Genomic DNA, 27,894 nt, shown 5'->3' with positions numbered 1-27,894 from the left:
ATTTGAATGTATTTGTCTTCCAAGGCAATAATTCAAGTTGAAAACCAAAAGAAAATGAACAGAAAAACTGAAGAATTATTCTGCCATTAAATAATTACAGCTTCTTTTACTTTCCACGATGTTTTCCTGCCCACTTTCTCTGATCAATGGGAAAAAAAACTTGTGCAGAGATCTTCCAATTCCACCCTCTTTAACTATTAACTCAAGGCCACTGTCACATTTCAATATAGAACATTAAAATAATCAGAGCAATTTCAGGTTTGTTAAAGGTGCAGTCAGGCATCCCAAGGGAGACACAGTTTAATCTGTTTTACTGCTGGCCCAACATTAATTTTCTCGTTATTAATGGGTGGAAAATCTCTTTTGTAGCCAAGGAAGCGTAATTATTTTAAATTTTCAATGTCTTGCACTTCACAGCTCTCAGCTGCCAGGCTGGCAGGAGCAACACTTCTGAAAAGCAGATCATTTATTTACCACATTTAAAAGGAAAAAAAAAAAAAAAAACAAAAAACCTCCAGATAGTTATAAAGCAGCACCATTCTTAGCTGTTTACTAATTGAGAATCTTATCTGAAAACTTTCCTTTTTGATATTAAAATAGGAATGCATCAGGCCTATCCCACTGATTTAAAAGCTGATCCTACCCCCAAATTGAGTGTGGATTTAGCTATAGCTACAGAAATGTTTTAAATTTTGTATTTTCAGTTTGTTTTAAGGGCTTTTATTGAAAAATATTGTGGCTTTTGCTCCCTCTAGAAGGGTGACAAGCCAGGATCCAGTCCTGCAGCTGGAAAATCCTTCTATGCTGCATCTGAGTGTAAAGAAAAGCTTTTACTGGGAAAAGCTGTCCCAGGAGAAGACCACCAGGAAGCTTTGGTAACAAAATGTCCTTTTCAGAGGCTCTAAGGCTACTTACTTGCCTTAACAAATTGGCAATTGAAGCAGCAGCTCTAAAAAAAATCAAACAGTGGATAATTCTCATCTTTCCTGGCTGCCCACAGGGTTTGTTGTACATATAGTTCTTGGAATGCAGCCTGACAGGGAAACGAGGCACAAACCTTCCAAACCCAGGAGTGAATGATTTAAACAACCTTTGAACAGACATGAGAACTTCCACCCTCCAGCTGCCTCCCAAACCAGGCACAAGGCATGGAGATGTTTGGATGGATGCTCCTGGAAATCCCCATGGACACCACAGGAATTGGGATCCCAGCACAATCCCCTGCTCTGCTGGGCTCAGCTCAGCTTCCAAAATTATTCATTTTTGGTCTGCATCACTCCAGGCTCCCGTGGGAAGTGAACTCCAGAGGAGGAGCAGCAGTGTCCTGGTGTCCTCCAACATCAAGATTCCAGAATTATTGATCATATCTAAAATTTAGGGCTGATTTCTCTACACTTTATCTCACCTATAAATTGTGAAAATGACATCTCTATAGGTTTTCATGTTCCATTTATTCCCACATTGCATCCTCGAGGCCTCACCTTCCTTGGGGTGAGGATCTGACCCTTCCTCCCCTCTGCAGGGGCAGCAAGAAGAAACTTTATGGGCTAAAAGAACAGACTGTGCACTGGCTGTGGAGAATTTGCCCAAGAGCAGACAACTCAGCTTTAGCACAAATAAAACATCTGTAATCTGCTTTTTAAATGTGCTCAAGTAAAGACAATTGACTGAAATAAAGCTGCAGCCCACTGGACTTTAAAATTACTCTCAAAAGCACAAATAACAATTGCTGTAGGATGGAGAGAAGTGGATCATTTACACACAAGTTGGTTTTAATTATCACAGTTCATAAAGGCCTCTATAGCTCTGAACTGTCCAAATGCAGGGAGGATTCTGCTTGTTTTTAACACAATAAAAATATATGAAGGGATCCTCCCAAAACTCAGACCTGAGCACCTGTGCAGCTCCTGTGCTGAGACAGGATGGAATTAAGGAGTTTATCAGCCCCAGAAATTAAAATTTTCAGTGAATCAGAGCAGTGCTCCCTGTCCCTGCAGTCTCTGTGTTCTGGGGCAGCCAGGCAGACACTGCCTGAAATCAGGAGTAAAAGTGGGGTTTCAAAAGCCACCTCTTGTTTTGTTCTCTGTAATGAGCTCAGCCTGATTGCCAATAGACCACTGGAGAATGGGCTGGGATGATGTTACAGCCCTGGCTTCAAACAAAATCCTGCCTTGATGTTAAATAAAGAGCACAGAATCCTGGGCTAAGTGCTGCTCTCACTGGAGGCAGCTGAGGGAAGAGATCTCTGCAGGTTTGTCCCCAAACCTCCTGCAAATCTCCCACATCTGCATCTGCAAGCAGCCAAAAATAACACCACTTAAAGAAGGGTTTTGCCATTAAACACCATTAGATCTAAGTGTCACTCTGTAAATTATTGTCATCCCAGTACCTGAGCAAACCAAAGAATTTGATCATAATAGAAGCATCCAGCAATTTGCAAAAATATCCTTCCTTTTGAAAAACAACAAGTTAATCTGGTTTTGCATAAAAATTCTGCTGCCCCTTAAATTTACACAATCCTAGAAACTCTATTAAGGAGGAATTTAATTAATATCTATATACCATTCTAATTTAAGCAGCTGTATTCATTTCACTTATTTATTTCATTTAATTAGCATTGCTCTACTCTAGGTATCATCCTTCTTCCAGAGCAGAAAGCAAAATGACTGTTCTGGAATTGAGGATTCTCAGTTCACTGCACAGAGCTCCACAAAAAAAATCCCTTCCAAGAAAATCCAGGCAGATGAGAATGCAGCTTTTCTGTCACAAACTCCCAGTGAACTGCACTGCACTGTTAAAGAGTTCTGACACAACAGATGGGGTGTCAGAATGACACCAACTGGTCAGCAAAAGTGAAAACATAAATGACAGACATTTAGGTTTATTCTCTGAAATGTGACTTCACCCTCCTGCTCTTCATGGCATTTGCTGCATTTTAGAAATTGTTCATTTAGGCAACAGAAGCTGTTGGGTCTCTGACTATTTCCCTGAGTGCTGCTGCAATCAGTCAGAACATTATTTATCTACAGATAACGAAATGTTGTTAATTATCAGATTAATAAGATCAATTAATACACAAGGTTTGTAGTTGTCCCTGCTGCCCACAGTGACTGCTCATTTATAAGGAGGAAGGAGAGAAACAGGTACTTTTGAGGAGCTCCTTACAAGTATGTTCAGATTTTAGCTGATCTCACTCAGGAGAGAGGGTAAGATCACAAACTCTTCATTAGCAAACAAATAATAAGTTACTTTAAAAACCAATGAAACGATTTTATTTCTGTATTTATGAAGGACTACAATTTAATCCATGTGCTGATGCTCTGGATACTGAGGATCACAACATGTGTGCACCTGGCTGGCAGGATCCCAAGAGACAGGAATTCCTCAGCAGTGGAAGAGGGACTGGATCTCCTCCCTCCTACCACAGTACAAGAGTTGCTAAATTTTGAATTTTCCAGAAAAGACAAATCACACATCCAATACTCCATGGAGAAGGTCACCTGCAGTGTCCCAGTGGGACCAGCATGGGACACATTCCCATGGGATTTATGTCTTGTTTCCATCTATCCCAACGACAGAAAAAAAAAAAAATCTCTTACCACTGGGGTTGAAGGCCATGCAGCAAATGGGCTTCTCATGAGCAGGGAAATGAGCCACGATGCCATCACTGTCTGAGTCCTCACTCACCAGCACCTGGGAACACAACACAGCCCAGGATTAGCAGGGAAAATCCCAATTTCCTGGCCCAGGGATGGGTTTGTAAGGTGTTCACATTCCCAATGAACACCAACAGTCCTCAGGAATTCTCTCACATACAGAGACAGGAGACCTGCTCTAATAACCAGAAAGGATTCTCCACTTCATGCCTGGATTTCCTATTTATTTCTCCTATTCAAATTAGGGAAAACAGAAAAATATTCCTGTTTTGCTCCATGAACGATTGCTGGCTGCACAAGAGCTCGTTACACTGTGCTGTGCAGGAAGCTCCACTGGAGGTTTCCAGTAACAAAATCACATCCTAGAAAGAAAATGGAACATTTAACCCTCTCATAAATCAGTATTTTGATCCCAAGGACATAAGGCAAAGAAGTGGAAGAGCAGATCACACCCCAGACAAAGTGGGTTTGCTTTCCATGAATCCCTCAGGTGGGAGCAGCACAGTCCCACCCTGCTGTCAGTGGTGCTGGAATTGAGGGATCTGCATTTCCAAAGGCTGCAGGGAATGCCAAGGGCTGGGAGTGGGGATGGAAGTAGCTGCACTGAGGAATTCACAGGTAAAATGAATTTTCTTCAACTTGAAACTGCCTCACTCAATATGAGGTAACACTATTACAAATGTTGGTATCAAAAAATCAGGCCCTCATAAAATACCTTCTTGTGAACAAAAAAAGGAATTAAAATACAGGAGAGAACTTGAACAGCACAGGGAAATTCAGTGGAAAAGGAAATACCTGGACTGAGATCTGTGTTGGGCAGCAGCTTCTGGAGAAAGGGACAAAGGATGAGATTTTGGGGTTTTAAACAAAAGCAGATTTGAAGCTGATAAAACTCCTGGGCCAGTCAAACTAAAGCTGAGTGTGAGGACACACAAAGGGACAAAACATCTAAGTTTAATTGCATGAAAAGCAAAGGTATTTCCAGATTTATAGGAAAGAACCAGAAGATGTGTGGACAAAACCATGCAAGATCTGTAGGAGTATTTTATTCCTTGATTACATCATCCTAAAAGCTGAATTAAGTAAAACAAAAAGAAAGATCTGTCAGAAAAAGACTTGAAAAAGGAGATTTTGTGGTGAGCAAAAACCATCTTCTTACTAAGACAGCACAAAACCACCCCGAATTATTTGTCTGCCTCTTCCAAAATCATCTGCAAGGTTTTTAATACTTCCTATCCCAAACAGATATCAAAATAATTTCCAAAAAATGAGGAATCCTCTCCCTGTTTGGAGCAGGGCTGGGGCTGGAGGGGGCCTGGCTGGCACAGCCCAGAGCTCTGGCACTGGCACAGCACAATTATGGCTTTGCTCTCCCTCGTCAGCATTTCGTGCTCCTTCCAGAACCACGAAACCAGAGGCTCTGGAGATCTTTTCAACCTCAGGCACTCCCAGCCATCATTTATCACAGCTCCCACTCCCAGGGAGTTGGGCTCAGCCTCAACATTTTGCTCTAATTAAAGAGAAATGCTTTATAAATAATTTTTTTTTGCAGGTCTAACCCGTTAAATAAAAATATTCAATCAGAAATGTATCACAGGGTCTAAATCATTGCTAGAAACGGTTATGTAGGATATTTCATATGCAGCCTGTTCTACAGGATTAATTCAACATGGCTTTATTTGAGAAAAAATAAAAATGATAAATGCACTGCTGTTATCACCCCTGCAACATAAACCCCTGTCCAACAGGCAGGAACACTGGATGGCAACCTGATCCTTAAATATTTTTGCTCTGGAAATATGATACAAAGCAAAAAGTCACAACATTAAAATCTGCAAAACACCTTAGACTTAGAAAACTTGAGAACTCAGAAAAGGCCAAATCTCTATTAACTGATCCCATGCCTTCAATTCTTTTGTCATTTACTGCTTAAAAATATCTTCTTGAGAAAAAAAAATACCCCAAAAGGAGTTTTTAAGATCTTCCCCTTTCACTGTAAAAGCTGATTTTCTGGTACAGCAAACCAGCCTCTGCAGATTCAAATTCAAGTGTGTTCTCCTGTACTAACCAAGTAAAATAAAATAAAAGCCAAAAAAAAAAAAAAACCCCAATCACAAAAGCCCCTTCATCACTCAAAAATTTGGAAATCTTGGGCAGTGGGAATGTGACACTCAGGGCTCCTTTTCCAGCACCTAGTGTGTGTCACTCCCTGGGTCAGAATGGACACAACTGGCTTTGGGACACACATGGAAACAACACTTGCTTGTGCATGGAAAGATGAAAAAATATTCTTCCTCTTTTTAAAATCAGCATGAAAAATTAAATCCTTTAGGAACAGAGGAAAATACTTTTTTAAAAATCATCAATCTCTATTGAAATCTGCAGGATTTGTCAAGTCCTCCCCCTGCTTTTCTGCACTGCACTTGGGGATTACAAATATCACTTTTCACAATTCCAACACTACAGAGGAAGAAGGGAAAAAAAATTCAAGAAATAGGATTTAACTCCATCATCAACCAAATGTCCCTCCCCAGGATGCCACCAAACCCAAGGCTGGTTCCCATCCCAGTTCAGAGCTTGCACAGCTTTCAATCCCAGCGTGATTTTCCCTTTTTTTACAGAACTTCAGGAAATCAAAATGACTCTGACACAACACTCGGTGCTTGAGGAACATCAAACCAGCACCACCAGCTCCTCCAGCCAGCTGAGGGGTTTGTGTCCCCGGGAGTTTTTTCCTGGAAATCAAACCAGAGGGACAATTTCCCAATAACACACGCAAGGGCTGTCAGGGAGCTCGAGGGAAGCAGCTCCTTCTCCCTCCCACTGCAATCCCAAAGCTGCAATTTTTTTCCTCCCAAAAAAAGCTTTCCTTCTCCAAGGTAACCTCTAACCACTCTAAAAAAAAAAAACCTTCCAAAGTGTCTCATTGAGAAAAGTTCAGAAATGTCAGCATTGCTCTGGTGATCAGAGCCACTGAGCCCCAGCAGGATCCCAACGCTGAGACTTTTCCACCCACGCTCCTCGTGAACGAACCATGCCCAAAAATATTTTACCAAGAGCTGCAACGGGATTTTTCCCAATCCTGCCCAGCCAAAGGGGCTGGATGTGCTGAGCCAAAGCAGCTCTGTTACAGCACAACTCTCAAGTTCATCAAAGATTCTTTAAATTGTCTTTATCTCACCCTGAAAGAGGAGACAAAGCACCGAGGGCATCGTTGCATTTATTGGCAGCCAGCAGTGTTTGCTTGCAGGGCAGGAGGTAACTGCAGCCTGAGCTTTTTTTCTCCCATGCCATATTTTCCTTCCTCCGTGGTATTTTCAGTACTGCTGAACAGAAGCCACTCATAATTATGACTTTAATTATTTTAATCTTTAAAGGCAAATTACACCACTTATCCCAGTGGAGACATGTTTTTAAATAAAACATGAAAGTAACACAAATAAAAATGGACCCAAATCTAATCAAGCAGGTCCTACTCTTAATACAATTAAGAAAAGAGTAATCCCATCATCATAAAAACAAATAGGTTTGGCAAGAATTATAAATATGAATATTGTATAACAAATATTTGCTGTACACTCGAGATCCTCGATGCTTTAAAGAGCTGGAGTTTGATTCACAAAGAGCCTCCCCCAAGTTACAGCCAAGGTCAAACTTCAGTGGAAAGGGGCTAAAAGTGATAGATCTGTGGCATTAACTACTGCACTCCTTTTAATAGAATCCAGCATAAACTCAAACCAGCCTCACGCTCAGCCTGAACCATTTATCTGAGACAAAAATGTCTTCTTGACAAAAACCAGATCTCCTTTAATAAAAGTGAGGCAGACAGTATTATGCTCTGAGGGAATCCTGTTGCTCTTTTTATATTGATATATAAAAAGAATTCTTCTGTAATACACGGAGATATAAAAAGTGAAGAAAATTGAGGCCAAATATCTGAGCATCAGGACATCAGATCAGCCTCTGCCAAAGCTGCTCCTAAAATAAAAGCCCTGGTGTTAATGACCAGTGGAATTATGTCTCTAGTTCAAGTTTTATTATTGAGTATGCTTCACTCTTGGAGCTTCTTTTTGCTTCAGACCAAAATCTCACAACAATTCCTGCTCCTGATAAGCATCTTGATTTGGTTCAATTGCCATCAACTCCTCACCAAATGAAAATGAACTTTGGGAGCTGCAGCAGGCTGCTGCTTTTTTTCCCCAAAAATTCCTCTTTAATGCAATAAAAAGTTAATAGGGAACAGGAAAAAAAAAAAAAAAAAGCCCTGATCACATTTTAAAACATAAATAGATCAACATGTTATCTTATTTTACTGAGCTGTTTTGAAAATATTCCCTCCAACACTCCTGAGTTGTGGATGAGCTGCAGGGTGAGGTTTCACCAGTCACAGCCCCAGAGAATGCACCCAGAATTGAGTTTTGGATTTTGAACTTCTTTCTCTGTCAACCAACTGTTAGATGTTGAACAGATTTCCATTCTGCCCCAAAACTGGTGACTTTTGAGCAAGGTCATTATTGCAGCCTGCACGTGGGTGGCCCAGTGGATGAATTAATTAAGAATACAGAAACAAAGGTCGAAAGAAAATAATTTTTCTTTCAAACCCAAGCCAATAAAGTCTTACACATTTAATTCCAATTACTGAAAAAGAGGACATCTGTACAGCTTTAGGTTTATCCATTTCAACTAATTAAGGGATTCAAATAAATAGTCCTTCCATCTAACTGAAAAGTTTGCTAACACTTCATTAGAAGGAAGTTTAAACAAGCACACAACCTTGTTAACATATTTTGGTTTACCACAAAGTTACTTGGGCATCTCGATAATTATTTTTATTCCTTTTACAAATATCCCCTGACAGCCAACGTCAATAATTCTGCATTCCTCTGCATTTATTTAATTACCTCATAATTCAAATTTTCTTAAAGTAGCAGCAATTCTGAAAGTAGGAGCCATCACATAAACAACTGCTGAGGATGAGAGTTTACTACAATATCTACATTCATAAGGTTTATTAAAAATATTTTCCCTGCAGATTTAATCCTGCAAGATTACATTAGGAGAGTTCTCTGCTCTTTTTCAGTGGTGAATTTGCATTTCACCCTCTGCCGTGTGAATGACACACATCGAGTTCCCTCTCACATCCCACATATTTAATGCCTTTGAAATGGGAGAAATGATAAAAAGTTAGTGAAAAATATAGTTAGTCCTCCTGGTTTGTGTCCAAAACATGTCCCTTCATCATCCTCCTGGCACAGAAATTGTTTTATTTGTACACATGCACAGCTCAGTCCATCTTTAGAACCCGTGTGCTGTGCTTGAAATGACTGAAAAAGTACTTGAATCATTAATTTGCAAACCTTCAGACACATTTATTAAAAAAAAAAAAAAAAAAAAGCTTCCCTACTAAAAAAAAAATAAATATTTCTTATTTCTCCTCCAAAATGATGTATTTTCCTGCCTTGGATTTATTGTTGTCTTCCATTTTCCTTCTCTTTTTAAAACAGATTAATTCTTTCTTTTACTGTATCTTATCTTACAGGCATATTTTATTACTTGGAAAATGTATCTTTCACTGCAACACCCAAATTCTTAGTCAGGCTGTGCAGGTGATAGAAATCTTTAGTGAGCTGAAGGAGGTGAGGTATTTATTTTATATTAGGAAGGCAGTGATGATAAAAAAATAATTCCTCCCTGCTTCTGAAACTGCCCTTGGTTGTGACAAGGCTGAAAGCCTTGAGCACACACCAATCCCTGCTGAAAGGGATTCGAGGCTTTCATTCAGCCCAGAAAATACTCGGTTGGAATTTTGAATTCAGGGTTTTCTCAGGGAGGGGAGGAAGAGCCTGATGGGCACAGCCCAAAGCAGGGATCTCATCCCAGCAGGGGAGGGTTTGGTGATTCCACTCAGAATTTTCAGGAATCTGAAAACTGGGGTGATAAAACAAGGAAAAATCCTTTCACTCAGAGTGCTTCAGCACTGGAAGAGGATTTGCCCCCAGGAAAGGGGAGTCACCATCCCTGGCAGGTGACAAACAGATGTGGCAATTTGGTTTCAGGGGAATGGCAGGATCCAGTCAAAGGCTGGATTGGTGATCCTGCAGGTCTCTTCCAAATTTACTGACTCTGTGAATCTGTGATTTTATAAACCAGGAACTTTCAAAAAACCACTGAGAGCAGACCCTAAAAGAGCAGAGAGGCTGGACTTGGCATCACCACCTGCCCCACCAGCCTCCAGCTCAGCCAAAGTGAAGATGGAGCTCAGGTGGCCACTCCCAGCACAGGGATTTTCCACGGTGGTAGAAATTCCCAGCATGAGGAGCTGACACGTTTGGGATCAGCTCCTGCTCAAGAGCTCAGGGAGATTCTCACCCCAGGAAGGTCAGAGGTGCTGAAATTCTTCCCTGAATTCTGCCCCAACCAGGGCCGGCCACCCTGGCAATTCCCTGCAGGAATTCTGCTGCCAGCACACAGCATCCCATCCCTGCCAGGCTCCTCCAGACCCCTGCTCCACAAAAATTCCCATTTCCACTGGAAACAGAGCTGGAGGCACAGGGAAAGGCTCAGAGGGACTGGGAGACTCCTCACAGGACAAGGTTCTCTCCTGGCACTGTCAAAGTGCATCTATTTATTTTTAATTCGTTTTACTTTTTGCCAGAGGAATATTTCAAGAAGAAGAAAAAAAAATTGTTTTAAAAATCTCCTGCACCGTGAAAATTTAACAATGCAAAAGAAAGGTTATTTTCTTTTTTCCTGGAAATAAATATTATACTGAAAGCAAATTGCAGCACTGGAAATAAATCAGAGAATTTAACAGCATTTTAAAACTTCAGATCACAAAAATATGAAGGCAATACACACAGTTAGAATATCCAACTTCCTAGAGGTTCAAGACAAAACTTATTTTCCTAGAGCTGATGGCTTATTTATATTAGAGCAGCAGGGTTTGGACAAGACAAACGTTATCATTTTTACAGCTCCTCTCCTCCAGTGCCCTTTAGGCTTTGATAGCTCCCTACTATTGTCAGGGTCAGAGGACAAGTTCATAAAACCTCTAAATCATCTATAACAAGCCTTAAAAACCTAAGATCTATCATTTTTTTCCCCCTAGGCCTATGTAGAAGAATCAAAGCACAGACAGAGACCAGCAGAAATAATGACCACATTAAACAGCTTCATCAGAAATTTATGAAGTCAAATTTGTCTTTTTTTTTTTCCTTGTTGTATATGAAGAGCCAAAAGATTTTTTTTCCTGGAAATAAAAACAAATTCCAACAGCCAACAGAATTATTCCAAGACCTGACTCTAAGATCTTAATTTTTTTTTCCATTATCTTCTTTCTTTTATTTCAATTTTGAAAGAAAATGTCTATACTGTTTTATGAACAATTCCCTTTCAATGCAACATTGCTTGGCTAAACACTTTCAAAGTTAATTCTCAGGGAACAACCATAACAAAAGTTTGTCTTTGTTTTGGTTTTTTTTTCAAGTAAAAGATTTTATTTTCCTGTCAAGAAAAAAAATAAAATAACTCAGCTAAATATTTGACTTCTGATGTATCACTGACTTACCTGCAATGAGCATCATAACGACAGGAGAAAACAAGAAAAAATTAAAGGTTTTTTTGCTTTAAATTCAATAAATGTGACCATGTGAAAAAAAATCTCACAGACCAGTTACAGAATAATGAAGTGTGTGGGAGTTCTGCATAAACACTGAATCCAGGACCAGACACTTTAAAATTAAATGAGTGGTAAAAACAAACAAAAAAAGACATGGATATCTTCTCTGTCATAAAGACAGGAAAATCCAGCAATTTAAAAATTGTCTGATAATGGTGTGGAGTTTGTAACAAATGATTGTGCCTGATGCACTGCACTGTGGATTATTATACACAGTTATGTATTATTATACAGGAAATTTATTATTATCCAACACTACAAATGCCTCACAAAACACCATTGTACTCGACTGCATTTGGGATTTATGAAAAATTATAACTTTTACACTTCATACCCCACTTCTCCCATCTTTTTTTTTTTTTTTTTTTTAACCTGGAATTCAACAATTCTCCCTATTCCTACACAAACCCATTTTCCAGCCACGTTCTGCATTAATCAGAATCATCAGACTAAACCTCCACTCCACTGATCAGCATCAATCAATGTCAATTAGGAACAAGTGTTGGGGAGACAAAATGTGACACTTCACACTTGATCTTGTCAAAGTGCCACATAAACATGCTGCAAGGACAATATATATTTTGGCTGCATTTCAGTCCCAAACAGGATTTTTATCCCAGCTCTGTAGCTTTGTAAAATTCCCGACCCGGTGAAAATCTGGTTTATTTTTCACTCCCGACAAAACAAGAAGGAATTTTGCCCGGGGCTGTGGTGGCAGGGCAGGTTGTGGCTGTGTGCTCAGTGTTACCTGTCCCTCTGCCACTGTGTCCGTGTCGATGATGGTGACAATCCCAGGCACCAGGGGGCTCCTCCGGAGGTTGCTGTGAGCCAGGATTTCCTCCTCGGTGGCTCCCGATGGCAGCGTCCCCGTGAGCTGTGTCACCACCTTCCCCACCATGGTCAGCCCCGTCTTTATTGTCTGCAAAAAAAAAAAAAAAAAAAAAAGATTTTTAAAAACTCTTCGAAGATGGTTAAAGCTGTGCTGTGGGTTCAGCTCATGGGTTTTTTTTTTTTCTAGAAATGGATTTGTTCAGGAGTGATGGATCAGTTGCAAAAGGCTGGAACGGAACAGCTTGAAAAAATTTGGCGTCCTAGCAAATGGAAGAATTCACCATTATTAACTTGATGTGTTTGTATTTTAAGTATTCCAGTGTTGAGGGGTTTTTTTTAACTTTGATTTTACTTACTCCCATAGCATGGATGGTCAGAAGGATCAAAGATGAGGCCACAATGGGTGTGAGGAGGGTACTGCTCACCCAAAAACACAAACAGCCCCTAAAGCTGACAGAGTTTTGTTTTCTGCACGGTGCAAGAGACCAAGAATTTGGCCTTTGCTAAATCTGACACACTGATTTTTTTTCTCAGTAATTAAGCATTAAAACTGGATATGAGACTCAAATCCAGGAAAATGAGAAATGCCACCCTCGAGGTCCTGGAACTCCCAGACACATCCCAGCACAAGGAATGGGACTTTCCAGGCTCTGCACATTTCCCAGACATGGCTTTGAAAACACATTCACTGCACCAGCTTTTAGCAGCTAAAGATGCTGAAGATTATTTTTATTTTTGCTTTATTTTATTTGGAGAAAGAGGCAGAGTAGACACAGTAGGAGAGATGCAGACTGGAAGAAAAACAAGCCCAACTACAACTTTAAATATTTTCTCCTTGAACCAAGGACTGTGCCTTATTTGCCTGTAAAGAATTGAGCAGATTTATTATGCAATATAAATAAGAAATAGCAAAAGAGATCAGAATGGAATGACACTGTAACAAGCCAATTCTTAACTAAAAAGACAAGCTAAGCTGCCTGCTAAATTGAAAAGGAAAAAAAAAAAACTCCAGATCCCAGGCTGAAACCAAGAAGCAGCCACAAATCAATTGCAACTGCTTTGTTTAGTGCTAAAATCTCAAACTGCAGTGATTAGAAAACACATTAGTGTTCATCAATTAGCAGCCAAACGTTTGTTTTAATAATTCATGGGAAATGACTTACACAAAGTCTGTTAGTGTGTTGTCAGGAAAGCCTCTGAAGGGCCAACAGCAGCAGGCGCCACACGGTATCGATGGCCATGGCCAGCCAGGAAGGCTGATTAACCTCTGAGATGCCTCTGCTGATGGACTCACCCCATTAATGCTAATGGAGATACTTCCACTTAAAATCGAGCCAGGCCTTTAGCACAGCAATGGCTTTTGGGGGTTTAAAGTCTTTAGTAATATCCTGCCATTTGTTTCTTGTTATTTCTTTTTATACCCGGCTACGACAGAGGAGAATAAAACGGGTTTTAACGGTGGCGAGTTCAGGAGGCTGGGAGAGGTAACATAAAGCAGATATTGATGGCTGAGGAATAAACCTAAAATAGCCCCAGTGCCATCACAGGGATGAATTCCAGCTCTCCTGGCAAAAACTGACAAGGCAGTTTTTTGGCCAATAGCTCAAATCCTAGAAAAGGATTCGTTCTCGGTTTCTAAAGCAGGGAGGAGAAAGCAGTAAACAGTGAAATACCTGTGCAAGGGAAAAGGCTAAAAACTGGAACCGGCCTGTTTTAGATAATATCTTTAATATTTTTAAGGAGAGCCATGGCATGACAAAGGAGCAAAGATAAATTCACAGCCCTCCAGAAGGAAATGGCCGTGCTCACACAGCGTGGGCCTGCAGCAGGGAGAGGTGGCAGAGATGTGGCCAAGGCCATTAGCTCAGAAATATCAGTGCACAACCATTCCAGCACTTACTGCCCCGTGCTGTTGTGTATATTTGCAAAAACTTCTGGGGTAATCTTTAACCTTTCCCATGCCATATCAGCTGTCCCCTCCATCCATTAGGGCTAATGACCTTGCTCTCACATAAGCTGTTAGTCCTCATTAAGAAGTTATCAGGTAACAAGAGAAAACAGATGCAGCCTTTGCTAAATCACTTCACCAGTACAGGATTAAAAGATACGGAGAAGGAATCAAGGGAAGGAGTTATGAGGTGAGAAGGACTTGGTTTATAATTTGATGTGAGACATGTGACAGAGCAAATACATTTTAAATGAAAGGGGTTCAAGTTTGCACTGTCCCAGTTCCTTTGTCACTGATGGGAACCCGCCAGTGAAGTCTGCTGATAAATAAAATTCAAATCCTTGATCCAGCTCCTTTTCTAACCAATGATCCACAGTGTACAGCAACACACATTATTTATAAGCTCATGTGCACCCTATCTACCCAAAATATGACTGTTCACATTTCTTTGAATATAAAGAAATACATATATTTAATTACAATAGATGTATGCCCTCATACCTCATTTAATTGAAAAGTAAATACAACTTTAATTAGATGAAAAGATTAAAATGCACCATTCAGTGCCTGTTAGGATGCTTTGCTCCAACAAAGGCCTTGCATCCTTTTAGTGATAACACAATATGTTGTTCCTGTTTCTCATGATAAATACATTTTATATTATCTATTTGATAGCAAATGAAAAATCTATAGAAAGCAGAAAGAGATATCAAAAAGATCTGCCTCTACACAGTGAGGCTGAGCCTCACACTCAGCCTGAACAAAAGGGATAATAGGGTTTATTCTGAAAGAAATTCTGTTTATTCAACTGGACTGAAAAGAATCTTTATCCTGTGGAAGGGACTTTCCTGTCCACATGCACTGAGTGCATTCTTCAACACCTCAAAGGAATGATATTTTCATTTTCCCAAACACATCCATTTTTATCTTCGCTCCTCATTAATCCAAATGTGAATCTTGACACATTTTCTGCTTGGTGAAATGACAGAAACTACCAGAGCTTCTAGAACATGAACACTCAGAAAGCCACCAACACGATCACAGCTTTGACCTCGGTGGTTTTGGTTAACAGGGACCTTCCCAAATAACTCCCAAGTTATTTGATTAAAGGAGGAAATTTATTTCCTGCACCAAGAGCAGCATGTCCCACTGAGGACAAAGCCCTGGCCCCACCAGGACATGGATCAGCAGAGGGAAAACCATTACAGAAAATATTCTGTGCTGCCACCAAGACCTTCCAGAGAGGCTCTGAAGTTCAATTCTCCAAAGTGACCCTGCTGAAAGCTCTCAGCTTTCCTTCTCTCCCATATGAAGGATCTTTCACTTCATTAGGAAATTGGAATCCAACCCGAGAAAAGGCTGTAACCCAAGGTAACCTGGCAAACAAGAACTTTAATGGAACCACTCCTGAACCAGAAAACAGCAGTGCAGGGAAAAGGAAAGGACATCCACTCCCAAAAAAGCTGCTCCTGTGCTGATCAAAGCAAAGGAAATCCAAACCCCTGCAGTTGATAGGACACAACAGCAGCAGAGGTTCATAAATGAAGAATTAAATAAGGAAGGAGTGAAGTTGATGGAGAGGCAATGAGATGGACAAAGAGCAACAGATATGTGGAGCATCTATCTGCCAGCAAGAAAGGCCCTGCAGTTATCAGAGATGAAAACCTGCTAGACAGCAAGCCAAGACTCAATGAAATCACTAATAAATTAAACATTGCAGATTTACTGTGGTGCACTCATGGATAACAAATTAATACACTAAGGCTGAGACACTCCTCAAGAGCCAAATCATGCAAATATTTAAAACTATATTAGTATTAATCTTGTCTATTACAGTAACATCCAACAGGCAGGAGCATGAGCAATGTGCAGTGCAAACACAGAGCCTGTGCCCTGGGGATTATCCCTTTTCCTAACTCTCACTGGGAATTTATCTCTGTACAGAGGCTCACAATCTTTTCTTTCCTATGATTATAAACACATTTTATCTTCAGTATCTACTCACATGATGCAATAGCACTACTTCAGTGTGATAAATTCAGCTTAACAGCAGAATTTCTGGATGATGATCCCTGGCTAGTACTACTCAGCAGGGAAGGCCATCAGCTACAGTGATCTGTTTGCAGGATTTTGTCACATCTGATTCAAAGTCTGGCTGATCACACTAAGCCAGCAGGTTTTTCAAACTTATCTGTGCTATAAAAAAGATGTTCATGATGCTGGGATTGAAGGAATTTGGGGAGATTTCCCCCCACACCTTTTTTTTTAACTGTTTTTTTTTTTTAACCGTAACAGTTTCTTTTAAACTGCAACAGAGACCCAGTGAATCACCTCAGGAGAGGAGCAATTCCAGCTCCCCTCAACAATGTAAAAAGCTGTGATTTTTCTCCTTCTCCAGCCACACTGTGATTGTGAAGGACTATGTTTGTTTTTCTGTTTTGTTTTCACATGAGCTGGCCTGCCCTGTGTCTCTCTTTGTGGCTTCTCCTAACTGTTGTTTTCCTCGGTGCCACTGAGCCTTCTGTCATTTCATTCCTATTATTAGGTTTGTTTTGTTGCACATATCAGAAATGAAAAGGCTGGTGGTTGCAAGGGAAGCTTGTAATCAGCACCGAGTTCACCCCCCAGTGCCAAAACTCACTCTGTGCGTGTGTGTGAGAAAAAGAAATTGTTGTTGCAGCAAGGAAAGGAGCTGGGAGGAAGATAGTAAAACTAAAGTTGTGCTCAGTCTTGTTTAAGATTTTTTTCCAAGCCATGGGTTTCTTTTGATACTATAAAACCCCAGACATTTCTCTGAAAACAGAGGGATTTTATAACATCATCTGAAGTAAGAAAACGAGGCAATGGAACCTATATGTAAACAGTCATTAATAAGCTCTAACCTTCAAAGAAGGTAATTAATTAGCTCCAGTACTGTGCTGTCACCCTTCAGAGAGAGCAAAAAGTATAATGGGGTTGTGATGGAGTCCAAAAAGCACCAGGCACTTGTAGAGTCACTTTTCATGATGCTAAAAGACTAATAATTCACAATGTTGATTTCCAATCACGTAAACTTGTGCCACTATGAAGAGCCATTACACAAATCCATCCCACTGTCACTTCCCTCTAATGTAAATAGCCGTTTGCAAGAAATAAAATTTCAAAAAAATCAGTTCAGAAGCAGAAATACTTTGTGGAAAGCTACAGCCAGTCAGAGATGTGCAGGATGGGGAGGGCAGGCACGGTGCTGCTGCCTGCAGGGCTCTCGGTGGGAAGGGAGGGAGGGAGGGAGGGGGTGATGACACACAGCCCAATTCAGCAGGGAAAGCTCATCATTATATTCCAGGAGCAGCTCTCTCCCAGGAAAGATGATGGACTCACTTTGGCAGCACTAATGACTGTGGCAGTGTAGGACTGAATGTTGTCTCCACAGGCTCCACCACGGGACTGATGGCATCGGATCAGCTACAAGAAAGAAAGACAGCAACCAAGTCACTCCTATTAAACTGCACAAACCCAGAACCCATTACCAGAGCTCTTATTTATCATGTACAGTGGTGTGTTTTTTCCTACAAATAGCAAAAAGCCCTGCTGAGACACTTAACCCCTTTTTATAATCTTCTGGGTGCCACCCAGACTGTCGAGTCCCCCCGCTCCAGTTTTCAATTACCAGATGAGTATTCACTAAGAATTCATAAACTTTGAAATGCTGGGATTTTTGGTCTGGCAGCAATACCACAAATAAATTTAAATAAATATAATCAAAAGCTTTAGCCATGTATATGTAACATTAAATATCAGCCATTCTAAGAATCTGAGTGTGGCTTTCCCCTCCTTTTTATGACGAGCAAGCAAAGAAATGACAAAGGAAAAAGAGTTGTTTGAAAGTTTGCATTTCATAGATTAAAGGAATGTACATGGGGTTTGCTTTTTATTGCCTTCCTTCAAAATCAATAAATTAAAACAAGACTCTTGTACCTGCCATCACCCTACAAAAGTAGATTTTGCCTTTGAACCCTAACAATAGAATCTGTGCCTCTGTGCAAAATTAGAAAAAAAATATAGATATTTGCTGCTTGCACACAGAACATGTTGCCTGTTTAACTATCTGAGCTTGAGAAAATTAAAAATTACTGTAAGAAGTATTTGGTTCTACAGGCTTTTCTATCCTACTTATATTTAAATATCTAAATAAAAATACCTGAACTAGGGAAAGCCCACAGTGAATTTACCTGGGAACACACAAATAATTTAAATTCCCTTTGTGATACAATTCTTTGGCTGATATTTTGGCAGCAATACTTTTTAAATCCCATGCTGACTTTTCCAGCACCAGCAAGGTGTGGCACTAAAGGAAAGGCAGGGAATTTGGGAAGAAATCAGCTGTGCTAGAGGAGGTGGAACAGCAAATACATTTCTAAAATCTGCCTCTGATAATTTCTGGCTCAGCTCTAGAAACAGCTTCTCCAGTCACAGGTGGGAGGGAGAAAAAACATCTGCTTTGAAATAAAAAGAAGGCATTAGGAGCTGAGTTTAGGCTTCACTTCAGGCTTTAAATACACAACCACTTCTGTGGGTAAAAGCAGTGATAATTTCTTTGCTTGGGAATCTATTTTCTTTGTCTCTAGAAAGAAGAAAAAGTCTTCAAAAATTTTCTTTTTTTTTTTTCCTGGAGCTGAACTTTTTCAAAGATGTTTCAAAGTGGCCAATTTAATGCTATTTTTTAACCTACAGAGTGCAGTGCTGTGTTGACTCAGTTTCCCTAAGCAGAATTTTGGAAGTGTTTTTTTTTGCAGACCTTCAGAAGTGTCTGTAATTAAATGCTTTAAACTTTTAAAGCACAAAATGGGCTGATTATCGAGTTACCTCACTGAAAACACATGTTGATGGCTGTCTTGAAGTTCCTCAAATTGAGCTTAAATCAAATGTGCAGAGTAAAGATCCAATATTTCAAAATGTTTAGGTCTGTCATTTTAATGCAACTCCTCTTTATTTTGCATGTACCTTTTTCCTGAGACCTTTTCTTTCCTTTTTCCCCCCTACATACAGAAAATCTAGAAGTATTTTTTGATATCAAACCCCTCCTTACCTTATTTTCTGCATAAGCAAGCCAACGGCTTCCAAGAGCAATAGGATTCATGTTTGGCCCTGGACAAGGATAACAGCCTGCAAAGTTTGAAAAGAGAACATTAAGAAATATCTTAATGGCTTCTTCCAAAGAATTTTATTTATTGCCAAGAAAACAAAAAGTCTAAACAAAAGCTTTTCAGTTGCTAATATCACTCAGTGGATGCTTGCATTTTTGTTCCTACAGATAAGGCTGTGGTTACATGAGCTATTTTGAACGTTTAATTATGTGTAAATATTCATTTCTCCTTATGTTTGCATTTTTAAAGCCATTTTGATACAAAAATGACATTCTGGGGTGAGGGAATATTGATGTTTGACTCGACTGGTTTTGTATCTTCACATTTTAATTCATTTTATTTGACACCCATCTGTTGGTGAACAATTTGCTCACTTCAAACTCTTCCAGATTTTTATTGTCTGAAAGGATGTACTGTGCTCTTGGTTTCGTTTTTAATAATTCTATATACAAGCCCTCAGCTTTTCAAAATGCTTTTGGTTTTGATTTTAACAATTCTATATACAAGCCCTCAGTCTCTCCACATTCTTTTGCACAAACTTAACTTTACACAGTGGGAAAATTCATAATTCCTTTAAAATTGGTGACAATGTTTCCACTGTTCACCTGCTTTCCATTACATTATCATTAAAAATAGATTTATATACATGGATAAAAATGAGCATAGAAAAGAGAATTATTCCTGAGGATTAAAACATGAAAATACCTGTAAGAGAAAATAGCTGTGAATGAAGACATGGAAAGGCTTAAAATTAATCAGGCCCATATTAAATGGCATTTCATATATAAAGTTTTTAAAATATGTATTTTTACAAAATGTTGTAAGTAAAATAATTTTTTTATAAATAAAATAAATAATTTGTATTTTAAAATAATCATTTTTACATGAAAAAATAAGGAGGAAAAGAACAAGGGGAAGGAGGAGGCTACCAAGCAAATGGTTAATCTCAGTTTTCATCAGCTCTTAGGCTAATACAGTCAATTTAGCAATTTAAATTCCCTCACTGATTGGCCAAGAAACAAAATATTGAAGACCTTACAGAAATGTGTGTCTGATTTAAAGGAGCCCTGGGTTAAGGAGTGAAGGGAAAGAACATTTCAGAACACATACAACACAACTTCATCCAGTGCATTGCTTAAAATCCTAAAAAAAAAAAAAAAATCTATAAAACTCAAAGCCAGGCACTGCCAGTTTGGTTTTGTGTTTTGTAAATAAGAGACCCTGACACTGCTCTGCACCCACGGCAGGGACAGCAACCCCATCTCTGGGAACATGCTGGACTTTTCCAGAACATTCCCAGAGCACAGCAGGGACTTGCAGCAGAAGTGGAATAGTTTGATTTTATGGATTTGGTTTTATTTTCCCCACCTGCAGGGCGCTGAGGGGTTTGTGGGAGGTGTTGCCACATGTCTGGAAGTTGAAATGAACATTTGCCAACGCTCTGGATGCGTTTTTGGGTGTGCGTAGGCACCGCCGAGATAAACAACCCTGCATTGCATTTTCCACAGCTCAGGGGCTGAGGCTATTGCAAAATTCCAAAGATCACAGCGAGCTGTTTCAAAGGTCACAAAGCAAAGGAAGGAGAGAAGGAATTCACCCAGCCCAGCTAAAGCCATCTCAGGCAGAGAACCCAGCCAGGGTTTGTGAGCCCCTATCGCCGGCCTGATCTCAGGAAGGAAAACCAATTCTGAAGAGATGATGCCACAATTGTTATTGCATTCCAGGAGTGCATAAAATGTGGGCAGCCAGAGCCTCTTAAGGAACAAAGCAAGCCAAAAAAAAAAAAAAAAAAGGTTGTAAATACAGGGCTGGGCTGTAAATACAAACGTGTTCTTCCGATGACATTCTAGATCGGGAACGGTGAGGTTTTAATGCTGACTTCTGCCTCGGCAGCTCTTATCTGGGTCAGGAAAGGAATTCAGGTCCCCCAAACCTTTCTTTTACCTTCTCTTTAATGTATAAAATACAGCATTAAAAGTTGCCAGATGATAACCCTCGTCATGTAAATCTCTACAGTGACTCTGGTACCAGCGACTTGCCTTTCCCAAATTCGTAACATCCCTGCAGGAGAAAACTAAAGGAGTCTCAGCAATTCAACAACTCATAGCAAAAAAACGAATCCTGCTTGGAAAAGGGAGCTGTTCTCAATTACTTCAGTGAACTGAAGTCATTGAAGAACTGCAAAAAGAATTCTCCAGATCCAAAATTGATCACTGAACAGAAGAGCGATGTAGAAAATCTGGGGCTGCTGTCCCCAAACCCACTGCCCGTGGTTTGTCCCATGAACTGGGCTCAGTCCATCAGACTCCACACACAAATCAGCCAATTCTAAGAATAAACTTCACAAAGGTCAACAATTCAGTCGGTCCTAAACTCTACTCCCCGATACGAAAAACAGCGTGGAAAAAAAAAAAAAAAAAAAAAAAAAAAGGAGCCATTTCCTCCCTTTCTTTTCTTTGCAAGTCTTTGCATTTCAGAAACTTGCAGCAGCATAAGGATAAACAAAGGGTTATACTTTATGGGAAGGAAAAGCAAATTGTTTTTCTGCTTTCCACAAAAAACAGCTGGAGTCAGCAGAACATCATCCATGAGGAGAATGGGAAGGCAGACACGGCGTGACCCATCGAGCTGGGCCATCCAATGCTCAGCAGCCCCACTCCCTTAAAGATTAACTTCTATTTCTACCAGACTTGAAAACAACAGAGGAAAAAGCCATTCTAAGCAATAACAGCAGCAACTTCAGTGTGTTTACAATAGGAATGAACGTAATGAGAGTGCAGAACTAACTGTCAAGAAGACCAAAGTTTCCAAGTTTTAATGACAGCATGGAGAGGTCATCCAAGAAAAGGATCACTCAGGGAAAGTCCTTCCAAAAGTGCAGCAAACCAAGCAAGTATTCAAAAAAAATCTGATCTTAGGACCAGCTTAACTGGGCCTATCACTCACAAAAAATGCAGGTGAAAACCTACAGGGAACTACTTCAGAACTTTTGAGTACACAATTATCTTCTGCCTCTGTGCAGAGGAAATGAGTGACTTCAAAGCTGGGGGGAAAAAAAAAAAAAAGAAGAAGAAAAATTGCATTTTGAAAATCAGAATTGAAGTTTTTCTGCTAATTTTATCAAATTCCAACTGGTGCTGCTGTAGGGAATGGTGAGGAATAAGAAATGGGCTCCAGGATCCCTCTGAAGAGGGGTTTGGCTAAAGACACCCTGGGACCTCAATACCCTGTGCCTTGGTTTCCCAATTCTAAGATGTAAATCTACAGCCCCATAGGTAAATTCTTCAGTGTTACAATTTCTCTGTTTCTTCTTTTTTTTTTTTTTTTTAACTATAGGAATTCAATATTCTCTCTAAAATTATCTGATGTTAACAGCCAGAACTTGTCTAAGCTAAGTCAGGGTTTATTTTCAGTTTGCAGAATTCTTTACCCAGAAAATAATTTTATTTCTTTTTCAAACCTCACTAAAACACACTGAAAAATGACATCTGATAAACTATTGCAAATTAATACATGAATTAATAAAGCTGAGGGAATGAAAAAACCAAATCAGAATCACCTAACCTTGCTTTTCTTCAGACATATCCCATCATTTTTATCTTAATACACTACTGGTTGATTTTTAATTTCACAGAACATTATAAGAGCTTTATTCCCTACAACAATATTTATAGTCCAGAAAAAAAAAATCTGGTTTTGGTATTTTCCAGACTTTCATCCCCTCTATCTTGACTTTGTTCTTAGTTTTTAATGAAAAACATTTTAAGTTCTTTTCTGGCTTGTTTCAGTCTTTTTTCCCCTATCAGTTTAATAGGAAAACTTTCTTTTTCTACCATTTTCACTGCTTTCTTTCCCCCAGTTCTCCCCATTTTCCTTTACAGTGGTACAGACTCATCCTTTTCTTATAACTGATTTAAATTTCCTTTTTCCTAGGGGGGAATTTTAATGGTTGTGTCACACCTTGTACCTGTGAGGAATCCAGTTTTATTTCAAGCTGAGGGGATGGGCAGTTATTGATACAAAAGCCTTTTAGGATTCTGTCTCTAATCCCCAAAATAAGGCAGAAATGGCATCTTTTGGGGCACAGGGAATGCCATGAAGGCAGAGATTTCCAGGTTCACCTTTATCCTAAAGAAACCTTCCTGATTTCTGGAGAAATAAAGATTTTCTGTTCAGTGCCTGGCAAGGTTCATTAAAGATGACATTTGTCAGCTGAAGTGTCCAGTGGTTCTAAACACAAGTTTTCTAAACAAATTCCAAAAGAAGTAACTCATTTCAACTGAAATTCTTTGCCTTTAATCATTCAAAGGACTTGCTGGATTATCACTTCGAAAATCAGTGAAGCAGGGCCATTGTGTATTTTTAAATAAATAGCTCCAAGAACCCATTGAAGTGATGCTACTTCTCTAATAATCAATCTGCAATTCTTTGCTGGGTCTTATGAAACACAGAGTTCTGCATAGAAATGGAATTACAAAATTCCAGCCAGAAAGCAGATCCATGACAGAGAGCACAGAGAGGGAATCTGCAATAAATAATGGCTAGAGTGATACTGTTGTAGCAAAAGCTTTGTTTATTCCAAGGAAAACAAATCATATAAGTTGTTTTATCTAATAGGTTTTTTTTGTTTGGTTGTTTTGGTTTTTTGTTGTTTTTTTTTTTTTTTTTAGCAGACCAATTTTTTTGTTGTTTATAAACTGTATAAAGCAATATTGTTTATAAATTCCTCTGGGTTCCTTCTAGATGAAAGGCCCTGTGTAAATGTTATTACTCTCACACTGTCACATACTTTCCAAAACTCTTCCATTGTTCTTTGACTTCCTTCTGTTTAAGAATCACCCATAAAATGGAGTAAAAGAGCAAAGGAGCAGGATGGACCCACTGAGAAATCAGGTTTGCCACCCAGGGCCTTTTTTTCTTATTTATTATTATTATTGTTATTATTAATACCAGAGAGATCTCCTTCCCTTGTCCACTCCACTATGGCAGTTTGAAGCATCTGCACCCAGTGGGTCCCTTCCAACTCAGGAATTCCATGATTTTATGATTTTACTCCACAGATCCAAGCACGATCCCAGAGCTTTTACTAAAAATATCAGTGGTCTTTCATGTTCATTAGGCCTGTTTAATTTAGCACCAATTTCACTGATTTCAGAGCAATGTTTAATCTCAGGTTCACTTTTTTATTTTTTGTTCAGACTTGGACAGTGACAAATAATAAAAGTTGCCACTGAGTTGTTGTTTCTGTGCAGGACAATGTCAGATGGTTCTGTTTGCCCTTTAACATTAAAGATTTGGGTGCTTTAGATAAAAATAACTTCTATAGAAACAAAGAGCACTTCCTGTTTTACATCTAATTTGTAAAACTGTCAGAGCCAGGAGATATGACAGACAGACATCTTGGGGGCTGAGGTCTCTGTTGTGGCTTTATGCAGCTTTTCTGTTGTATTTACATTTTCCTGCAGTGGAGCAAAACCTCCTGCAAGCACCAAAGCCATTTGTTCCCATAAATCCACCACGTTGTCCTAAAGAACTCTCTCTAAAAACTATTTCAGCATTATCCTGGAATGGTGAGACACTGATTCCCACAGCCAGGAAAAAAAACACTCTTATAAATAACACTGTTAAAAAAAAAAAAAAAAGGCAAAATTAAATCTGCATTTCTCAGGGAGAAACACCACGAAGAGGTAGGTGCTCATATAGATGTGGGTGTGTAAAAATTAAATTTTATAGCAATCCACTGGGACATACTTGGCTCTTCTTCACTGATCAAGAAAATCCTGTGACTCAGGAGCTGCCTCCCCACCTGCCCCCAGGACTTTCGATGTGAGCTGATCCCCCACGGCCAAAGGAATCCTGTCAATGATTATCCCGTGTGGGATAACCAGGAGAAATGGCCACAGCTGAGAGGGAAACACACACAACTTCTTGAAGAATGTGACTCTTCAGGCATTAAACCTCTTCAGAAGACACCCAGTGTTTTTACTTCAAAGCCAAGAGCTCAGACTGCTCCTGTGAGCCTGGCAGGGAAAGGAATTCCAACAGAAATATCCAAAAAAAAAAAAAAGCCTCGAAGATTTCCAGATCAGCCCTGTGACAAAATGAAACCAAATTCTTCCTTGTGTGTGAATGTGAGAGCAAACAGCAATCCCAAATCCCAACTGCAGGTCAGAGCATCCAGCACCATTTGCTTTGGAGGTTTTGTTTACTTGGAAAGGTGCAGAACATTTAACATCCACTCACTGAATTTTGGCTTGTGGTGAGGAGAGCCTTTTGAGATTTTCTATACAATAAACTACTCTGACTAAAATCTGCAAAATGACCTCTCAGGGCTCTAGAGAAGAGCATCAATAGAAATGTGGTGCCAGCTAATGGCTGCAGTAAGTGTCTCCATCCCTGGGGAATCATGGATGGAGAATGTATCGATATGAGGAGTGGAAGGGCCAGGGAAGGACACAGGGATGATGCCACAGGCATGATGTTATCTGGGAGGATCTTTACTCAGGGCCCAGGGGGTGGCCAGGATATTCTTTATGGAGAAGGAAAGTATCCATCAGGCCATATTCATCATCATCAGTGCTGCACTAAGTCAGCAGTTTTGGGCTGAGGAGCACGGATGGAAATCAATGGAATTCTGCTTTTCTGCAGCTTTTGTTTAGAGCACAGTAGGGGTAAAAAAAGCCTGAGCATCACTTTGGTTTCTATGCCTCACTTTGGTTTCTGATCCTTCAGTCACATGCAGAAAAGGCTCTGAAGGAAATCTGAAGTGAACCACAATAAAACTCTGAGCTATTTAAGAACATCTTTAAAATCTTGACACTCACAACTAGTAAAGAAAACACATTCTTCACATAAGCATCAAATGAAATTTTTTTTTTTTTTTTTAGTTTGGCTACATGAGCACCTAAACCAGTGCAGGATGTGAAATTCCTGCTGGGTTTTCTCCTCCCCTTGGTGTCTTTTTTTAGGGAAAAGGAGCAAGCACGAGGAGAGCAGTGATGGATGGAAGTGACTGCCACGAGAGTGATGTTCTGCCTTCTCCTAGCAGACATTTAAAAATCAGAACACCCCACAGGGTAGATTAGGGGATATCCTGCTCATTTTTCTACAATAGTTACAGCATGTTTTCCCTCCACGTTTAAGCACCTGTCTTAAATTCCCTCTCCCAGTCTGGAGCACCTGTACACCGAGGTTTTGTTACAAAAAGGAACAAATAAAAACGTGCTGGCTCCCTGCCATCCGAGTCAAATCGGCACATTTCCATGTAATCCCGTGCAGGGGAAAACAAAGGTTGGTTCTATGTCAAACTTGCTCAGGAAAAATCAGGAAATGCAGGAGTTAAAACATTCCAACAGCAGCACGAACTTGACCATCTACATCCTGAATATTTTATGGTGTATTTATTGTAACAATATATTAAGCTACACATCCAACCACAAAAACAAAAACAGAAAGACAAAATACTCCTCATGTGCGTGGCAGCTGCATTAGCATTTCTGAGGAACTTCAGAATTCCTGACACTGCTTTTAATTGGCCATCCTGCATTTCATTTCTATGTATAAATAATCAACAAAAAGAGACCAGAGCTGCTGCCTCATGTTTGGCTCCCACACCCCTTGGCTGATAGAGATGGAAGATGTGATTTCCAAACCATCACCAAATCTTCTTTGAAAAAAAAAAAAAAAAAAAAAAAAAAAAGATTCTTTTCTTTTCTAAAAGTAACAAAAAACCCTTCAAAGAGTCAGTGATCCTCAGTAATATTTCTGACCTTTGTGCCTTCCCTTCTGACCAAAACCAGCCAGAGAATATTTTTCATGCTGTCAGATTCTCTGGGCAGGCAGTGAAATTCTCACCAGCACCAGCATCAGGCTGGACAGGGCACAGGCTGCCCCAATAATGCAAACAAAAAGTGACCTAAGACCTTTTCCTGAGCTTCCTTTTTGAGGATTTCTAATTTTTTAATTGATACTGGCACTGTCCTTTAATAATTTTTTTTTTTTTTTAAAGGCACAGCCAAAGAAGGCAGTTGGCTGCCTCCCAGAAATCCCTGCAGCTAACGAGGGAGCTCATTTACATCCAATTTCGAACTCATCAGAGGAATTTAAGCCTTTAAAGATACACTCTCAGGTCGAGGAGATTTCAGCACATGCAATGGGAAAGCTCAGACAAAAGCCACGACGTGCCAGGGCACAGCACCTGCCTGGCAGCAGGATCCAGGGAATGGCTGAGCTGGGGATCCTCGGGACAGGTTCCAAAAACCCCAAAATCCAGAGAAAAAAAAAAACAAAAAAAACCACAGCTCTGCCCACTCACAGCATGTCACAGGAAGGGCTGTGGTGGCTCCAGCTCTGGGGGCTGGGGCATCCAAAATGCACCAAAAATGAGATTGTCCACAATGAAACCAAAAGAAAGTTTCAGAAAATCTTGAGTTTCTCATATTGAAAAGCAGCAAAGCTGGAGAAATACACCAGCATTAGTGACACTTCAGGAATTTTTGATAAAAATTATTTGGTCATTATCTCCTAAAGTTTTAATTTATCCTCTTGAAATTCTACAGCTGTTCCAGAAAACACACAGCAAATCAAAGTTATGGTTAAGAATAAAGTATTCCTGTTCCTTAAAATTAACTTCAGGGCAATAATTTCTAAAAATAA

At 39.8% G+C, this 27,894-nt stretch overlaps 1 protein-coding gene across 12 annotated transcripts in view; it reads right to left on the bottom strand.

The window, feature by feature from the left end:
* The window catches only part of BCAS3 (BCAS3 microtubule associated cell migration factor), a 296,591-nt gene that overhangs the window by 231,941 nt on the left and 36,756 nt on the right, over positions 1–27,894 (bottom strand). For all 12 annotated transcript variants that reach the window (XR_015807899.1, XM_088176980.1, XM_088176982.1 and 9 more), the window contains exons 10-13: positions 19,182–19,258; positions 17,474–17,557; positions 12,083–12,253; positions 3,600–3,693 (exon numbers count right to left, since the gene is read on the bottom strand). Coding sequence is in view for 11 of the 12 variants with exons in the window: in XM_088176980.1 (XP_088033106.1) it covers positions 3,600–3,693; positions 12,083–12,253; positions 17,474–17,557; positions 19,182–19,258 (426 nt within the window). In the remaining variant the exon portion in view is untranslated. The remainder of the gene's footprint in view (positions 1–3,599; positions 3,694–12,082; positions 12,254–17,473; positions 17,558–19,181; positions 19,259–27,894) is intronic.

The sequence above is a fragment of the Sturnus vulgaris genome, chromosome 21 (genome assembly GCF_052056855.1).
Source record: "Sturnus vulgaris isolate bStuVul1 chromosome 21, bStuVul1.hap1, whole genome shotgun sequence".
Classification (NCBI taxonomy): Eukaryota; Metazoa; Chordata; class Aves; order Passeriformes; family Sturnidae; genus Sturnus; species Sturnus vulgaris.
This window is presented reverse-complemented; position numbering and strand designations above follow the sequence as displayed.